This window comes from Juglans regia, chromosome 11 (genome assembly GCF_001411555.2).
Source record: "Juglans regia cultivar Chandler chromosome 11, Walnut 2.0, whole genome shotgun sequence".
NCBI lineage: Eukaryota > Viridiplantae > Streptophyta > Magnoliopsida > Fagales > Juglandaceae > Juglans > Juglans regia.
This window is the reverse complement of record NC_049911.1, coordinates 11,512,304-11,530,568: the sequence shown is the minus strand read 5'-3', so window position 1 is coordinate 11,530,568 and position 18,265 is coordinate 11,512,304. Positions and strand designations below refer to the sequence as shown.

The window sequence follows — 18,265 nt, the reverse complement described above, 5'->3', positions numbered from 1 at the left end:
GAAAAGATCGATATTTGTGACTATTTCTTTTAAAAGGAACATTCCATTAATTGAGGATATATATCCATATTACTCCCTCCACTTATAATTCTTACAAGATTACCTCCACGGCCAATTAAAAGAGCAAAAACAATATTCTTCCGGATGACGTTTTTCTAAAATAGATTATTAATTTCTCAGAAATTTCATTAAAATTTCCCACAAATAAAAAAACTTCCTTGCAGGTCCAGTAGTGGACCAAGACCAACTTCGTTAATTATTATATAATATGGTGCTCGAAAATCAAAATAGAAAATGCTTTTCCAGGAAATTAAATTTTCCACCTCAAAATATGATTTTTTTTTTTTTTATGGGTAAAACCAATTACTATGATTATTAGACTATTAACATGATCCTAATTTCCAAAATTTGACAAAAACTTTGGTTAAGATCTAACTATAGATCAATGAGAAATAGAATAATCGAAACTATATTTTGATGGTTAGATCTTTTATTAAAATTTGATAATCTACATTAAAATATCCATATGCGGCTTTAATATATATATATATATATATATACATATATATAGTAGAAGATTGGCATTTTTAAAAGAGTAGTGCTACTCTCATCGAAATTTCAGTACCGAATGGGTATTGAATAGTATAATTTTTTTTTTCTTCAAACATTTTTTTAAAAAAATAAAATTTATAAACTTATTAAAAAAATATTTCATTAACCATTAACTAAAAGTAAAAAATAAAAAAAAAATAAAAACACAATTCGGTAGAAAAATTTGGTGGGAGTTGTGTGTCATGGCCTCACTGTAGGAGAAGGAGATAAGCACGGCATGGAGGCTAGGGTTCGTGGCTGAGGGATGAAGTGATGAAGTCGAAGCCAACAGAAGCAACTGAAGTGTTTAACTCAACTGGGAATGCACCGTTTAGAGTGGAGTCATTAAGGAACGCTCCGTTTGAAGAGGATGAAAGATCGATAGAAGACGCATTATTTTGCTGAGGATGAAGCACACCGTTTCATCAATTGGAGTTAACCGCAACACACCGTTTCGAGCAACTACTTTATTCTAGGACATTTCATTTCTGAGTTTGTATTTTATTTATGAGTCTGTTATTTTAAGGAACAAGTGTCATCTTTTTATTTGTTTAATTGTCATCCCTACATGGATATGTAGTGGAACGGAAGGAAAGAAAATATCTGAACATTGACATTGAAATTGTATTGGAACATTGGAGGTCAAGGGATCCCTCGAAAGAATCCTTTTATCTTTTATTTCAATCAAATTGGCTCTGCCATTTTCACAAACAGTTTGTGTGCATCTTGCAATTCATTACAAACTTACATCCTTTTACAATCTCGCCAAGCCATTTACAAACACAAGAAGCAGAGTCATTTCATTGTGTTTCTGTTATTAGAAAGGGTAATCATTTTGTTCATAATATATTTTTAGATTGGCATGCCTTTCATCCATAAAATGTAGCTAGATGGGGTATAAATTGTGACTCGAAACCTGAAATGATCAGGTGGATTTCTAGGATCTCTTTATGATGAAGCAAAATAATGGAGAAGGCTGACGCGTAGAAGGGTGTGAATTGTGACTCGAAAGCTGAAAAGAACACGTAAGAATAAATGCCTTACGCGTGTTATGGACACATGCAATCTTTGCATTTATAGGCTTCCTTCAACGAATTAACTTGGAGAAATTGCGAAGTAGTTTCACTAAACTCATTTGAAAATAAAATGAGATGAGATGAGATGAGATGAAAAATATATAAATAGTAACAAATGATTTGAGTTAAAATATTATTTTATTGAATTTTGAGAAATAAGAAAGAAATAATTGAATAAAATATTATAGAGTTAAAATATTATTGGAATATAATTTTTGTTTCAGTGTTTGAAAAAGTTGAATTATTTTTTGTTTTCTTTCTAAAAGTTTGAAAAAGTTATAATGATTAGATGAAAAAGTTAAATATTTCAAATAGAAAAATATTTGTATTTGAATAATATTTGAGAAAGAAATTTTGAGTTGAGATAATAGTTTGTGCTACAAAATGAAGTCTACAGGCTAGTTTGGGTACTCTACTATTTATTATTTTATTATTAATTTTCACATACCTTTCAATACTATTCAATATTCTATCATTATTTTTTCATTACTTTTTCATTACTTTTTCATTACTTTTTATAGAATATCTGATATCACCTCACTACTTAAACGCAATCTAAGGCCCCGTTTGGATATTGAAAGTCTTGTATCTCATCTCATCTAATCGTTACAATTTTTTTAAATTTCTACACAAAATATATGATAAACAATTCAACTTTTTCAAAATTCTAAAACAATAATAATATGAAAAAAATAATATTCTAAGAATATTTTATTCAATTTTAATCTTTCATCTCAACTTATTTCATCTTAACTCATTATCCAAAGGACAACTAAGGGCTCGTTTGTTTTCAGAGATGAGATGAGATGAGATAAGATGAGTTGAGATTAAAGTTAAAAAGTTGAATAAAATATTATTAGAATATATTTTTTAATATTATTGTTGTTTTGGGATTTGAAAAAGTTGAATTGTTTATTTTATTTTGTGTAGAGATTTGAGAAAGTTGTAATGATGAGGTGAGGTGAGATGAGATGTTTTTGGAAAACAAACAAGGCCTAAATCTCTTCTATTTATTTATAAACCTTAATATATGTTCTACTGGTCTGCGAGTTGGTTGTTCACATTGTTCAACCTCATGCCTTTTTATATGATTTACTCGTTGGTCTATAAGCAAGATCAATAGAAAATTATATAATTTTCATAACTTAATTAGTCGATTCTTCCTGCAACGTCTTTAACTTCCCAATAAAGGGTTATATATACTGAGATGCTAATTCCGAGAAATATATATATATATATATATATATATATATATATAGATACTCATATTAGGATCGATAAGAATATAATCACGAGATTCATATTCCGAGATTACTTACGAATTTTTGAGAAAAAAATTTATTGATTGTAATGAATAATTCTTTTTTTTTAGAAAAAAAAAAAAATGAAACTGCCTTGAAACTTCTGATGAAACTTTGTGATCTTGAGTTTGCGCTCTGTAACGGATATCGGGCGCTATATATACTGAAGAAATTGTGATAGGTAGTATATAACTTCTCTGCTGGCTATTACTAATATTGCTAGTTTCCAATTTCCCCAAAACCCTCTCTCTTTCACTCTTATCGATCCTCCATTTTCATTCCAGCCATGAGGTTGCGAAAACCAGCGGAGATAGCTATCTGTGATCAAGAAGCCTATCAGTCTGTCTCCAAGACCCACAAACGAAGGTGGCGGTTGGCTTTCACGGTCATCTACTTTACAAGGGCTCTTACTTCAATTCCCAAGAAATTGGTTCTTGACAAGAAGGGCCCTGTTTTGCGCTCCCTCTCTTACGTTGCTATCGAGGTGCAACCGCCCATCGACGAGGATATTTCCTCGGCCGACCAGCCCGCTAAATTTCTCAACGTTGATCCAAATAAGTTTGCTGAGATGGTAAGGGACAAAAACTTTGAATCTTTGAGTCAGTTTGGAGGGGTTAAAGAAATTGCGTTAATTCTTCGAACTGATATAAAAGATGGTGTTAATGGTAGCGAGGCTCATCTTAATCAAAGAAAGAATGTTTTTGGTGTTAATAAATTCCTAAAGCCACCAGCAAAAAGATTTCTTAGCTTCTTGTTAGAGGCATTTAAAGATAAAATAATTCTTATACTTGTCGGGTGTGCTGTACTCTCGCTTGCTTTCGGTATCAAACAACATGGCTGGAAAGATGGGTGGTACGATGGTGGAAGTATTATTGTTGCTGTCTTTTTGGTTGTCATTGTGTCAGCGGTGAGCAATTTTCGACAATCAGGGCAATTTGAGAAGCTTTCAGAAAAGAGTAGCGATATAAGAGTGGAAGTTGTGCGAGATGGGAGGCGCCGACCAATATCGATCTTTGAAGTTGTTGTGGGTGATATTGTGTATTTGAAGATTGGTGATCAGATTCCCGCGGATGGTTTGTTCTTGGAAGGGCATTCCTTGAAGGTGGACGAGTCAAGCATGACAGGGGAAAGCGACCACATTGAGATCAATGAAAGGACTCCTTTTATGTTGTCAGGCACGAAGGTGACTGATGGCTTTGGTTTCATGCTGGTCACTTCTGTCGGCATGAACACTGCATGGGGTCAGATGATGAGTTCAATAAACCGCGACTTGAATGAGGAGACGCCATTGCAGGCTCGCCTCAACAAGCTGTCTTCGTATATTGGGAAGGTTGGGTTGTTGGTGGCTGCACTTGTTCTTTTAGTTCTACTAATTCGATACTTTACAGGAAACACGAAGGATGACATGGGAAAAAGGGAATTCAATGGCAGCCATACAGACTCTGGTGACATTATGAATTCAGTTGTGGGAATTGTTGCTGCTGCTGTCACTATCATCGTGGTGGCTATTCCCGAAGGCTTGCCTTTGGCTGTCACTCTAACGCTGGCTTATTCAATGAAGCGCATGATGGCTGATCATGCCATGGTCCGGAAACTATCTGCTTGTGAGACAATGGGGTCGGCCACAATCATTTGCACCGACAAAACGGGAACCCTTACTTTAAACGAAATGAAAGTAACCGAGGTATGGCTTGGAAAAGAAGTGAATGATGATACATCTATGGATATGGCAAGCAACATTCACAAACTACTCCAACAAGCAGTTGCTTTAAACACAACTGGAGCAATTTACAAAGCACATTCTGCATCAGTTCCTGAAATTTCTGGTAGCCCAACTGAGAAAGCAATACTTTCATGGGCAGTGATAGATTTGGGAATGAATATGGAAGAAGTTAAGCAGAGCTATGAGACAATCCGTGTTGAGGCATTTAATTCAGAGAAAAAGAGAAGCGGGGTTTTGGTGAAGAGGAAGAGCGATAACACTATTCATACTCACTGGAAGGGAGCTGCTGAGATGATACTGGCCTTGTGTTCAACCTTCTATGACAGTGCCGGGATGCTGAAAGCCCTGGATGAGGAAGAAAGACTACAATTTGAGATTATTATTAAAAACATGGCAGCCAAAAGCCTCCGATGCATTGCCTTTGCCCACAAAGAAAGGGTAGATGAAGGTGGACAGGTTCCTAAGGATCTTGAAGAAAATGGACTCACATTTTTAGGGTTGGTTGGCTTGAAGGATCCATGTCGGCCAGGAGTCAAAACAGCTGTGGAATCTTGCAAAGCCGCTGGAGTTCATATCAAAATGATCACTGGTGACAATGTGCACACAGCAAGGGCTATAGCTCTTGAATGTGGGATTCTTAGTCCTGATGGGAATCTAGACAATGAAGCTGTAATTGAAGGAGTAAAATTTAGAAATTACTCACCCGAGGAGAGAATGGAAAAGATCAATAGAATCCATGTAATGGCCAGGTCATCCCCTTTCGACAAGCTTTTGATGGTACAATGCTTAAAGCGAAAAGGCCATGTGGTTGCAGTTACAGGTGATGGAACAAATGATGCGCCAGCTTTAAAGGAAGCAGACATTGGACTTTCCATGGGAATCCAAGGAACTGAGGTTGCAAAAGAAAGCTCAGATATAGTAATCCTGGACGATAACTTCACCTCTGTGGTGACGGTGTTGAGGTGGGGAAGGTGTGTATACAACAACATTCAAAAGTTCCTTCAGTTTCAACTCACGGTGAACGCTGCCGCCCTTGTCATCAACTTTGTTGCAGCTGTTTCGTCCGGGAAGGTTCCATTGACTGCTGTGCAGCTACTATGGGTGAACCTGATAATGGATACCTTGGGAGCTTTAGCCTTGGCTACTGATAAACCCACCAACGATCTCATGGCAAAGCCACCTGTTGGCCGATCAGAACCACTTATAACCCTAATCATGTGGAGGAATCTCATTGCTCAAGCTTTGTATCAGGTAATTATCTTACTGGTTTTACAATTCAAAGGAAGATCCATCTTTGGTATAGATGAAAAGGTTAAGAGCACAATCATTTTCAATACTTTTGTCTTCTCCCAAGTCTTCAACGAATTCAATGCAAGGAAACTAGAGAAGAAGAATATATTCCTGGGTCTATTCGATAACAAATTGTTCTTGGCAATCATTGGAATTACAATAGTTCTTCAACTTGTGATGGTGGAGTTTCTGAGGAGGTTTGCCAGTACTGAGAGACTGGATTGGGGGCAGTGGGGTGCTTGCATTGGACTCTCTGCTTTGTCATGGCCGATTGGTTGGCTAATCAAGTGCATTCCAGTTTCAGGCAAGCTGTTGGCATACCACAGGGCTTCTACTTCCTGAAAGACTAGCTAGCTCGGATTGACCGGCGGCTTTCAGCAGAAAAAAGTTGAAAAAAGTGATGTAAGAGTCATTATGTAGTCAGTTTTAAAGGATTTTCATTTTCTATTAATTATGTTTCACAATCATTTTCCTTTTCCTATTCTAAATTCATGAAGAGGACGTACCTTGAGATAAAGTAATTGCTTTAGCTGCATCCAACGCAACTTATACCTTACGGAAGAAAATTGCAAGAAAAGTTTTCAATTACTTGGCTAATTCTTTTCATGTACTCACCCAGTTCCAGAATTATAATATGAAAAATTTATTCAGCAGCCCTACACCTTACATATGCTTTTATATTCTATCGTTGGCATGGTGGTTCCCGACCATAGTGGCGTTCCTCCCCACCCTCACCTGAGTTCGCCACGGGAGATGGTGGGAACCATGAACACTAGGAGCACATTGCCACGCCCCTTGAGGGAACCAGCTCGACCATGCGGTGAGAAGTAGGTGGGAAAGTCGCTGGCAACAATTTGTGAGCTAAGTGAAACTGTCAGCAGCCACCACATGGCTACTGATGCTTTATGTCACAGACGATATGCTCCCCAACTGCGGAGGCTTTGTTTGCCGCCATTCCTCGCCACCATCATTGACATTCGACATGGAAGTTGCTCAACGTCTCTCCACCATGGTGAGAGCGTCTCTTGCCATGAACCTTAGCCCAACTATACGCACTCCCATGGTTCTACGCCAGAAGTGGTGGAAGGACAACTCTTTGGCTCATGAGATTCTCTAAAAGTTCAAATAAGATCTCTCATTTTTCGTTTGTTATTTTTATTCTACTAACATATGCGAATTAGAAGGAAAATATGAGAGGGACATATACATATACACTATGTACACTGCACACGTTGGGCATACATGCTTGCCTTATTAGCTAAGTGCACATAAATGCATGTCCCACGTAAAGCCTGAGCTGTGTATGGGAAGCACAATGTCGGCAATTGCTGTATATAGGAGCCGTGTACCTAGGGCCTTGCATGGCCCTGGGTACACCACCTAGGGCCGTGGTAGGCAAGGAGGCCCACCACCTTCACTACACTACAGTAGTCAGGTCTAGCCGCTGTGTCTAGATATAGCTCCCTCGTGGTGGGCTTTGCCATACAAAGCCCCACCTGTAACGCCCCATCCACGTGAGCCCAGAGAGTTAACTCATGTCAACAAAAATCATCTCCAATAACACTTTTAAAATAAACCAGGCTCTCCATAACATGACAACGTATTTGTCCAACACAAATATCCATGTTCCTACATAAGAGCACATCAGAATTGCTTCAATAATATACATAAACATTTCCACAAGAACTAGGAATATCCATTACTCAAAGTACCAAAGCAACATAAAATATCAACACTACCAAAAGACTCTTCAAAAGCCATTGTACCCTAAGGCACTTAGTCTTCTACGATTAACAAAACTTTCAAGTACTCCATATTCCTGACTTCCAGTTGCTGCATCAAAATTATCTGAAACATATTATGGAGATAAGGGGTGAGTTATCAACAACTCAGAAAGCAGAGAACATATACTAGTATGCAAACTTGAGTATTTACAGAGTTCAGAATGTAGAACAAAACATTTTTTATTTTTAGAATGTAGAGTTACAACATGTTATCAAAGATATCAGAGTGAAAGTTCAAAAATATTCTTATTCAAAATTCCCTTGGTACAGCATAACTGATGTAAAACCCAGCTCATTGCTTCACCCACGTACGTGAATAACGTCTCTCATTTCCGTCACACGAGATAACACCATCTTTCCTTTTTCTTCATGCACGTTTTCCTTCCCTTGTTTTAAGTGTTCTGTTTTCCATTTATAGCCTATGTATAGATTAAGTTTTTCTCAACCCTAATTGCTTTTCCTTTGTTCTCTTCACGCCGCAGCCACCCAAGCCGTTCGGTCATCACCTCCACAGTCACACGAAGTCCACCCCACAAGCTGTGCACTACCACCCTCTCTGTGTAAACTCTACCCCGGTTGCACCATCGAAAAGCATAGCCCTAGCCCAGCCAATGAGTCGCCACTTTCCCCCGAACCTAGCCCATGCGGAACCTCAGCCTCGTAGCCGCCTCCCAACGCCTCTGTAGCCTCCATTACAAGCCCCGAAAATCCCCTGTTTTAGTTGTCCAAAACAGAGCAGCGTCCAAGCTGCTGCAGTTGCGCTCCATCGAGAGCTCCTCCGTTTCGTGCCCTAGAGAAACTGCCGGCGAGGACCTTCCATCACCCCTGTCCGCCACACGCCGCCTCAGTCCCACGGTAAGATCATGCCACTTCCGGTTGATGGTCCTTTCCTTTTGGCCTCTCTCTTGTTCTCTCACCGTCTCTCTCTCTCTCTCTCTCTCTCTCTATTTCAGCTCTTCCTCCCTCTCTTCCCGTGCGACGCCGTCGCGGGCATCACCACCATCTCAGCCCAGTTTCCGTCCCCCTCTCCCATGGTGCCACTGCCTCGATTTTTTGTGGGTGAGCTTCTGTCGTCACTCTCATTTGAGACTCTGCATGTTGATCTTTGTTGTTGTTGTTGTTGTTGTTACTTACTTAAAAAGGAAACATAGGGTATGTTATGCATGTATCGGTTAACTCAGCAGGAGACCCTTTCTAATTAAACGAATGCTCTATTTTTTTTTGAAAGGCTTTTCAATGGGCTACCTGACTTATATATATATTGTTGGGCTCAGTTTGAATTGGTTGGTGTTTTAATCTAGTGAGTTTTTCTTTTCCTTCTTTCTTTTCTTTTTGGTGGGCTGGGCTTGAGATTAATCAGATTTACATCATTTTGATAAACTTGTTTAAATTTTATTTTATACATGATTTCTTTATGTTTGATAAATTGTTTTAGTAATTTTGTTGGACTGAGATTTTTTTTTAGCAAGCTAAAGTTTCACCGTTATTGATATGAGTAGTTGGACTCAAATTCTTTTTTTTTTTTTTTTATAATTATATTATCTAGCAGGAGATTTTATAGTTACACTTCAATAGTAAGTAAGTTGGATATTTTTTTTTTTTTTTTATGTTTAGTACAAGTATCAAAGGGACATCGATGATTTTAGAAAGTAATGATTTTTCTTGAGGTTATGAGAATTTCGGATTTTGAGGAATTAAAAATAGATTATTTTAGGAGTTTAGGGTTGAATATCAAAATACAAGATTCATTGAAAATTTACGAAAATTATGTGATTATTTTATAGGTGACGATTAACTATTGTTCAGCACTTTCGAGGAAATTTTTCGAAAAGCTAAGAAGCCCAGGTAAACGGGGTCCCTATGCTAGATTTGCATAAAAAGAAATGAACTGAGGTTGGTTTGTAAAATATGCATGTTGTTTTAAAAGAAAAAGTGAAAAGCAACCTTAGTATATGTTTTGCATTCACTCATGAGATATGTATAAAAGAGAAAATAAATGTTTTGACATGAAATGTGTAGACATGAGCAATATTTGACATGCTTCTAAAATGTGCAAAAGAGTGAATACGATATATGCGAATTTTTGAACACGTGATATAAAATATCTTGGAACTATTATTATCAAAAGGAAATAATATGAATATGTTTCGCACGCGTTTTGATATGATATGGATACGATAAAACTTTGGCATACTTATCTGTTCTGAATATGGTTCTGAGATGATGATACTGGTTCAAGTGATATAGTTGGTACCAACATGATATGATATGATATGAGTGCACCCACTTTGGAAACAAAGTGGTCTTTTTATGTGTTTTTTCCTGTGTGCACACTCGGGGCACTGAGATTAAAAAAGGGGAAGTTCACCATATGACACTGCCTGATTTGGCCACCGGGGATAGCACAACCCTACCACGGGGGTTAAACATGGTATACGATATGATATGATAAGATGGAGATGTTCAGTTATGTTGTGCCAAGGGAATTTTGAATAAGAATATTGTTGAACTTTCGCTCTGAAATTTTTGATAACATGTTCTGACTCTGCATTCACAAAATAAAAAGTGTTTTGTTTTGTATTTTGAAATCTGTAAATGCTTATGTTTGCATACTAGTATATGTTCTCTGCTTACTAAGTTGTTGATAACTCACCCCTATCTCCATAATATGTTTAAGATAATTTTGATGTAACAGCTAAGAATCAGGAATAGGGAGTACTTGCAAGTTTTGTGGATCATAGAAGACTAAGTGCCTTAGGGTACAATGAATTTTGGAGAGTCATTTTGTAGCGTTAATATTTTATGTGGCTTTGGTATGTTGAGTAATGAATATTTCTAGTCTTTGTGGAAAAGTTTATGTATATCAACGAGACACTACTGATGTGCCCTTATGTAGGAACATGGAATTTGTGTTGAACAAATAGGTTAATATGCTATGGAGACTCTGGTTTATTTTAAAAGTATTATTTGGAAATGATTTTTAGGTGATATGAGTTAACTCTCTGGACCCTCTGGGACGGGGCGTTGCAGTTGGTATCTGAGCCAGGTTTGAGGTTCTGCAGACTATAGAGTGTAAGATTTTGGAGTATAGATAGGCTTTAAGAAATCATTTTCAGATTAGATGTGATAGTGGAGCAGACTATAAGGAAGAATATCATAGGTATTCAAGGTCTTAAAATTTACAAATTTTAGGAATGATTTTGATGTATAGGATTTTACAGGTCTATGAGTTGAATTCATGTTGATTGTGGTTTGGTTTGATTTTTGGAGACTTTTTACTAAATAGATTTGTCGGCGTTAAAGTTTTAGACCTTGGGAATTAATCATTTCTACTGTTGCACGTACTTCTCTTCTCTTTGTTACAGGATGCCACCTCGTCAACGAGAACGAAGTATGTCGGATTTGAACGTGAACGAGAACGAAAGGGGAGCAAACCCGAGTGCTTCCGAAGTACTACGAGCAACAGCCTATCAATTAATAGATGATCTTGCACAAAATCCTTTGGGTCATTAACGCAACTATAATGAAGGAGGTTGTACCATAGAGCAATTCAATCGGATGCACCCCCCTTCAATTGGGTGCAAGATATTGAAGAGATATTGCAGGTGTTAACCTGCACAAATGAACAAAAGGTGGCATATGCAACATTCAAACTGACCGGTGAGGCAAAAAGATGGTGGATCTCAGAAAGAACTATCCGAGAAGCGGGGGGAACTGAAATATTTAGTTGGCCACATTTTAAATAGATTTTTCTTGAGCGATTTTTCCCAAGCTTGGCCTGAGAAGATAAAGCAATGGAATTTACCACTTTGGTGCAAGGAACCATGACAGTGCACCAATATGTAGCTAGATTCATTGAACTATCCCGTTTTGCTGCATATCTGATTCCGGAAGAAGAAAAGAAGGCACGCAAATTTGAACAAGGACTTAATGAAAAACTTTATGAACGAGTAGTGGGCTTCCAGATTCGGAATTTCTCAGAGTTGGTAGATAAGGCCACAATTTTTGAGCGAAGCCTTCAAAGGAGAGCGACCTTGCACGATCAGAGGAAGATGACTATTCCATCGGGGCCTCATTCTGGTATGGACCAGGGATCTTGGAAAAAGAGAAATGAAGGTAATAGCTCGGGAAAAAGGCTGATTCAGGGCACGCAACAAGCATATCAATGTAGGACTTGCAACTGAGTACATGCTGGAGTGTGCAGGAAAGAAGCGAGACTATGCTACCGTTGTGGCAAATCGGGTCACTATCTCAGGGACTACCCTTTGCGATTGAATAGTAACAAGCCACCACCACCACCACCACCTAGGGCAGAACGGACAGCGCGAGGCAACGTCCAGCGTACTATTGTGCCTGCAAGAGTTTTTGCCCTGACACCTGGAGAGGCTGAAGATAAGAATGACGTGATCACGCGTATGACTTCTTTGTTATGTTTTAAGATATTAATTTGTGGATTGAGGTTAAGACTTGGAAATTTTAGTTCATGAATGATGTTGATTGTGACCACAGGTACTCTTTCTTTGTTTTCTAATAATACGACTGTGTTATTTGATTCGAGAGCGACACATTCGTTTGTTTCTATGACTTATGCTCGATTTTGCACCTTAGAAACCGAAAAGTTAAAGTCCAAGTTACAGGTTGCGACCCCGACAGGAAATTCGGTAGTCTGTGACGAGTTTCTACCAGGGTGTCCTGTAACAATTGAGGGAAGATTGATGCCAGCAGATTTAATAGTGTTTAACATGATCGGGTTTGATGTAATTTTGGGTATGGATTGGCTGGCTTGCTACCACGCCAGCATAGACTGTTTTAAAAAGGAAGTGGTATTTAGACCCCCCAAAAAAAGTGAATTTCAGTTCACAGGTTCGAAAGTGAGGATGCACCCACCCATTATATCTGCCGTTCAAGTTGGGAAATTGTTACGAAATGGTTGTCAGGGATTCTTAACCTGCGCGGTAGAAGCACCAAAAGAGGAGTTGAAGTTAGAACAGATACCTGTGGTGAGGGAATATCCAGAGGTTTTCCCAGAAGATTTACCTGGACTCCCGCTTGAGCGAGAAGTAGAGTTTACTATCGAACTAGTCCCAGGCACAGCACCCCTTTCGAAAGCACCTTACCGGATGGCACTGTCTGAATTAGTGGAACTCAAGGAACAATTACAAGACCTGTTGGATAAGGGTTTTATTAGGCCCAGTGTATCACCTTGGAGAGCTCCAGTTCTCTTTGTAAAAAAGAAGGATGGATAGTTGAGGATGTGTATTGACTACGGGGAACTTAATCGTGTGACCATAAAGAATAAGTACCCGCTACCCCGTATAGAGGATTTGTTTGATCGGCTCCAGGGCGCTCAGGTATTTTCAAAGATTGATCTTCGATCGGGTTACCATCAATTGAAAATCTGGGTAGAGGACGTAGCTAAGACGGCTTTTAGGACGAGTTATGGCCATTATGAGTTTTTGGTCATGCCTTTTGGCCTGACTAACGCCCCAGCAGTATTCATGGATTTGATGAACTGGGTATTCCATGAATTTTTGGATAAGTTTGTAGTTGTTTTTATTGATGATATATTGGTATACACCAAAAGCAGGTCTGAGCATGAGGAACATTTGAAGCTGGTACTTGGGACACTCAGAGATAAAAAGTTGTTTGCTAAATTGAAGAAGTGTGAATTTTGGCTTGATTCAATCGCATTTTTGGGGCATGTAGTTTCAAAAGATGGCATTTCAGTGGACTTGGGAAAAGTGGAAGCAGTGGTTAACTGGCCGACACTGAAGAATGTTCATGAGGTTAGAAGTTTCTTGGGATTGGCGGGTTATTACCGTGGAGTCATTGATGGTTTCGCCAGGATAGCAGTTCCTCTCACAGCACTCACCAGGAAAAATAATAAGTTTGAAAGGACAACAAAGTGTGAAGGAAGCTTCCAAGAGTTGAAACGAAGATTAGTGACAGCTCCAGTGTTAACCGTCCCCACGGCTAGTGGTGGATTTGTAGTTTATAGCGATGCATCAAGACTTGGATTGGGTGCGTACTGATGCAACATGGGAAGGTTATAGCATACGCCTCACGCCAACTGAAAGCATACGAGCAGAATTATCCCACGCATGATCTGGAACTTGCGGCAGTCATTTTTGCACTTAAGATTTGGAGACACTATCTATATGGGGAAAAGAGTGAGATTTATACAGATCACAAGAGTTTGAAATATTTCTTCACCCAAAAGGAATTAAATATGAGGCAGAGAAGATGGCTCGAGTTGATCAAAGATTATGACTGTACCATCAATTATCACCCAGGCAATGTTGTAGCCGACGCCTTAAGTAGGAAGTCTATGGGACCAGCAATTGCAACACTTACCACTCAACATAGGTTGTTAATGGACCTAGAAAGAGCCGGTATTGAGGTTATCACTAGTGATACAAGTACTTTCTTGGCCAGTTTGATAGTTCAACCGACCTTAATAGATAGAATCAAAGCTGCTCAAAAGGTGGATTTAGGGTTGGTGAAGCTAGTGGAAGAAGTCGGGAATGGGGACAAATCTGACTTTAGAGTTTCTGAGGATGGAGTTTTAAGGTTTAGAGGTAGATTATGCGTGCTAGCTGATGAAGAACTGAAAAGGGTAATCCTTGAAGAAGCACGCCGTTCCTTATACACAGTTCACCCAGGGAGTACCAAGATGTATCGGGACTTGATAGAGTCTTTTTGGTGGAATGGTATGAAAAGAGAAATCGCTTAATTTGTGGAACAGTGCCTAACTTGCCAACAGGTGAAGGTGGAGCATCAGAGACCAGCAGGATTATTACAACCACTCCAGGTTCCAGAGTGGAAGTGGGAGCATATCTCCCTGGACTTTGTGACAGGCTTACCGAGGGCATTGAATGGACAAGATGCTATATGGGTGATCGTGGATTGCTTAACAAAAATTGCTCACTTTGTGCCCATTAAAGTTTCTTACAAACTGGACAAACTAGCTGAGTTGTATGTGCAGGAGATAGTGAGGTTGCATGGGGTACCAATATCCATTGTGTTGGATAGAGACCCTCGTTTCACCTCCAAGTTCTGGCGAAACTTACATGAGGCAATGGGTACTAAGTTAAATTTCAGTACTGCATTTCACCCTCAGACAGATGGACAGTCAGAAAGAACGATTCAAATCTTGGAAGACATGTTGAGGTCATGTGTGATGGATTTTAAAGGAGCTTGGATACAACATTTACCATTGGTCGAGTTTGCTTATAACAATAGTTTCTAGGCTAGCATTGGAATGGCACCTTACGAGGTTTTGTATGGCAGGAGGTGTAGATCTCCATTGTATTGGGGTGAAGTGGGTGAAAAGAAACTTTTGGGGCCAGAGATTATCCAGTAGACTATAGAGAAGATAGATATCATTCGGGTTAGAATGAAAGCAGCTCAAAGCCGACAAAAGAGTTGTGCAGATAAACGTCGCCGCCAACTAGAGTTTGAGGTTGGAGATAAAGTATTTTTGAGAATAACACCGATGAAAGGAGTTATGCGATTTGGAAAGAAGGACAAGTTGAGCCCTAGATATATTGGGCCATTTGAAAGTCTTGACCGGATTGGACCAGTGGCTTATAGAGTAGCACTTCCACCAATACTTGTGGGAGTGCATAATGTATTTCATATTTCCATGTTGAGGAAATATATTCCCGACCCGACGCACATTATTGATTATGAACCACTCCAGATTCGGGTGGATATGAATTATACGGAAGAACCAGTTCAAATTTTGGAAAAGAAAGAACAAGTATTATGGACTCGAACTATTCCTTTTGTTAAAGTGTTGTGGAAAAATCATGCTATTAGCGAAGCTTCTTGGGAATTGGAGGAAGAAATGCGAGTTAAGTACCCACGGCTTTTCGATGGGAATTTTGACAATTTATAATAAATTTCGAGGACGGAATTTCTATAAGGGGGGGAGGATGTAAAACCCAGCTCATTGCTTCACCCACGTATGTCAATAACGTCTCTCATTTCCGTCACACGAGATAACACCATCTTTCCTTTTTCTTCATGCACGTTTTCCTTCACTTGTTTTAAGTGTTCTGTTTTCCATTTATAGCCTATATATAGATTAAGTTTTTCTCAACCCTAATTGCTTTTCCTTTGTTCTCTTCATGCCGTAGCCACCCAAGCCGTTCGGTCATCACCTCCACAGTCACACGAAGTCCACCCCTCAAGCTGTGCACCACCACCCTCTCTGTGTAAACTCTACCTCGGTTGCACCACTGAAAAGCAGAGCACCAGCCCAGCCAACGAGTGGCCACTTTCCTCCGGACCTAGCTCACGCAGAACCTTAGCCTCGTAGCTGCCTCCCAACGCCTCCGTAGCCTCCATTACAAGCCTCGAAAATCCCCTATTTTAGTTGTCTAAAATAGAGCAACGTCCAAGCCGCTGCAGTCGCGCTCCATCGAGCGCTCCTCTGTGCCGTGCCCTAGAGAAACTGCCGGCGAGGACCTTCCATCACCTCTGTCCGCCGCACACTGCCTCAGTCCCACGGTAAGCTCACGCCACTTCCGGTTGATGGTCCATTCCTTTCGGCCTCTCTCTTGTTCTCTCACCGTCTCTCTCTCTCTCTCTCTCTCTCTCTCTCTCTCTCTCTCTCTCTCTCAGTTTCAGCTCTTCCTCCCTCTCTTCCCGTGCGACGCCGTCGAGGGCATCACCATCGTCCCAGCCCAGTTTCCGTCGCCCTCTCCCACGGTGCCACTGCCTCGGTTTTTCGTGAGTGAGCTTCTGTCGTACTCTCATTTGAGACTCTGCATGTTGATTTTCTTTTTTTTTTGTTGTTGTTGTTACTTACTTAAAATGGAAACATAGGGTATGTTATGCATGTATCAGTTAACTCAGCAGGAGACCCTTTCTAATTAAACGAATGCTCTATTTTTTTTTTAAAGGCTTTTCAATGGGCTACCAGACTTATATATATTGTTGGGCTTAGTTTGAATTGGTTGGTGTTTAAATCTAGTGAGTTTTTCTTTTCCTTCTTTCTTTTTTTTTTTGGTGGACTAGGCTTGAGATTAATCAGATTTACATCATTTTGATAAACTTGTTTAAATTTTATTTTAGACATGATTTCTTTATGTTTGATAAATTGTTTAGCAATTTTATTGGATTGAGATTTTTTTTTAGCAAGCTAAAGTTTCATCGTTATTGATATGAGTAGTTGGACTCAATTTGTTTTTTTTATAATTATATTATCTAGCAGGAGATTTTATAGTTACACTTCAATAGAAAGTAAGTTGGATTTTTTTTTTTTTTTTTATGTTTAGTAGAAGTATCAAAGGGACAGCGATGATTTTAGAAAGTAATTATTTTTCTTGAGGTTATGAGAATTTTGGATTTTGAGGAATTAAAAATAGATTATTTTAGGAGTTTAGGGTTGAATATCGAAATACAAGATTCATTGGAAACTTACGAAAATTACGTGATTATTTTATAGGTGACGATTAACTATTGTTCGGCACTTTCGAGAAAATTTTTCAAAAAGTTGAGAAGCCCAGGTAAGCGGGGTCTCTATGCTAGATTTGCATAAAAAGAAATGAACTGAGATTGGTTTGTAAAATGTGCATGTTGTTTTAAAAGAAAAAGTGAAAAACAACCTTAGTATATGTTTTGCATTCACTCATGAGATATGTATAAAAGAGAAAAGAAATGTTTTGACATGAATTGTGTAGACATGAGTAATATTTGACATGCTTCTAAAATGTGCAAAAGAGCGAATACGATATATGCGAATTTTTGTACACGTGATATAAAATATCTTGGAACTGTTTTTGATCAGGAAATGGTTGGTACTAGTTCTGAGATGAGGATACTGGTTCACGTGATATGGTTGGTACCAACATGATATGATATGATATGAGTGCACCCACTTTGGAAACAAAGTGGTCTTTTTACGTGTTCTTTCCTGTGTGCACACTCGGGGCTCTGAGATTGAAAAAGGAGAAGTTCACCATATGACACTGCCTGGTTTGGCCACTGGGGATAGCACAACCCTACCACAAGGGTTAAATATGGTATATGATGTGATATGATAAGATGAAGATGTTCAGTTATGTTGTGCCAAGGGAATTTTGAATAAGAATATTGTTAAACTTTCGCTCTGAAATTTTTGATAACATGTTCTGACTCTGCATTCACAAAATAAAAAGTGTTTTGTTTTGTATTTTGAAATTTTTAAATGCTCATGTTTGCATACTAGTATAAGTTTTCTGCTTATTGAGTTGTTGATAACTCACCCCTATCTCCATAATATGTTTCAGATAATTTTGATGCAACAACTGAGAATCAGGAATAGGGAGTACTTGCAAGTTTTGTAGATCATAGAAGACTAAGTGCCTTAGCAATGACTTTTGGAGAGTCTTTTGGTAGTGTTAATATTTTATGTGGCTTTGGTATGTTGAGTAATGAATATTTCTAGTCTTTGTGGAAAAGTTTATGTATATCAACGAGACACCACTGATGTGCCCTTATGTAGGAACATGG

The 18,265-nt window shown here is 38.8% G+C and overlaps 3 protein-coding genes across 3 annotated transcripts; all 3 read left to right on the top strand.

The window, feature by feature from the left end:
- The first annotated feature begins 3,053 nt into the window (after positions 1-3,053).
- LOC109008538 (putative calcium-transporting ATPase 13, plasma membrane-type) lies at positions 3,054-6,462 on the top strand. The gene is made up of 2 exons (XM_035682773.1): positions 3,054-3,149; positions 3,253-6,462. The coding sequence occupies exon 2, from the start codon at positions 3,255-3,257 to the stop codon at positions 6,321-6,323; it is 3,069 nt and encodes a 1,022-aa protein (XP_035538666.1). The 5' UTR covers positions 3,054-3,149; positions 3,253-3,254; the 3' UTR covers positions 6,324-6,462.
- Positions 6,463-11,559: 5,097 nt separating this feature from the next.
- LOC109018871 lies at positions 11,560-13,011 on the top strand. Its single transcript, XM_019001062.1, has 3 exons — positions 11,560-11,881; positions 11,963-12,178; positions 12,374-13,011. The coding sequence occupies exons 1-3, from the start codon at positions 11,560-11,562 to the stop codon at positions 13,009-13,011; spliced, it is 1,176 nt and encodes a 391-aa protein (XP_018856607.1).
- A 2,249-nt stretch (positions 13,012-15,260) lies between these two features.
- LOC109018870 lies at positions 15,261-15,665 on the top strand. The gene has a single exon (XM_019001059.1). It carries the CDS (start codon positions 15,261-15,263, stop codon positions 15,663-15,665), a length of 405 nt encoding a protein of 134 aa, XP_018856604.1.
- The last annotated feature ends 2,600 nt before the right edge of the window (positions 15,666-18,265 follow it).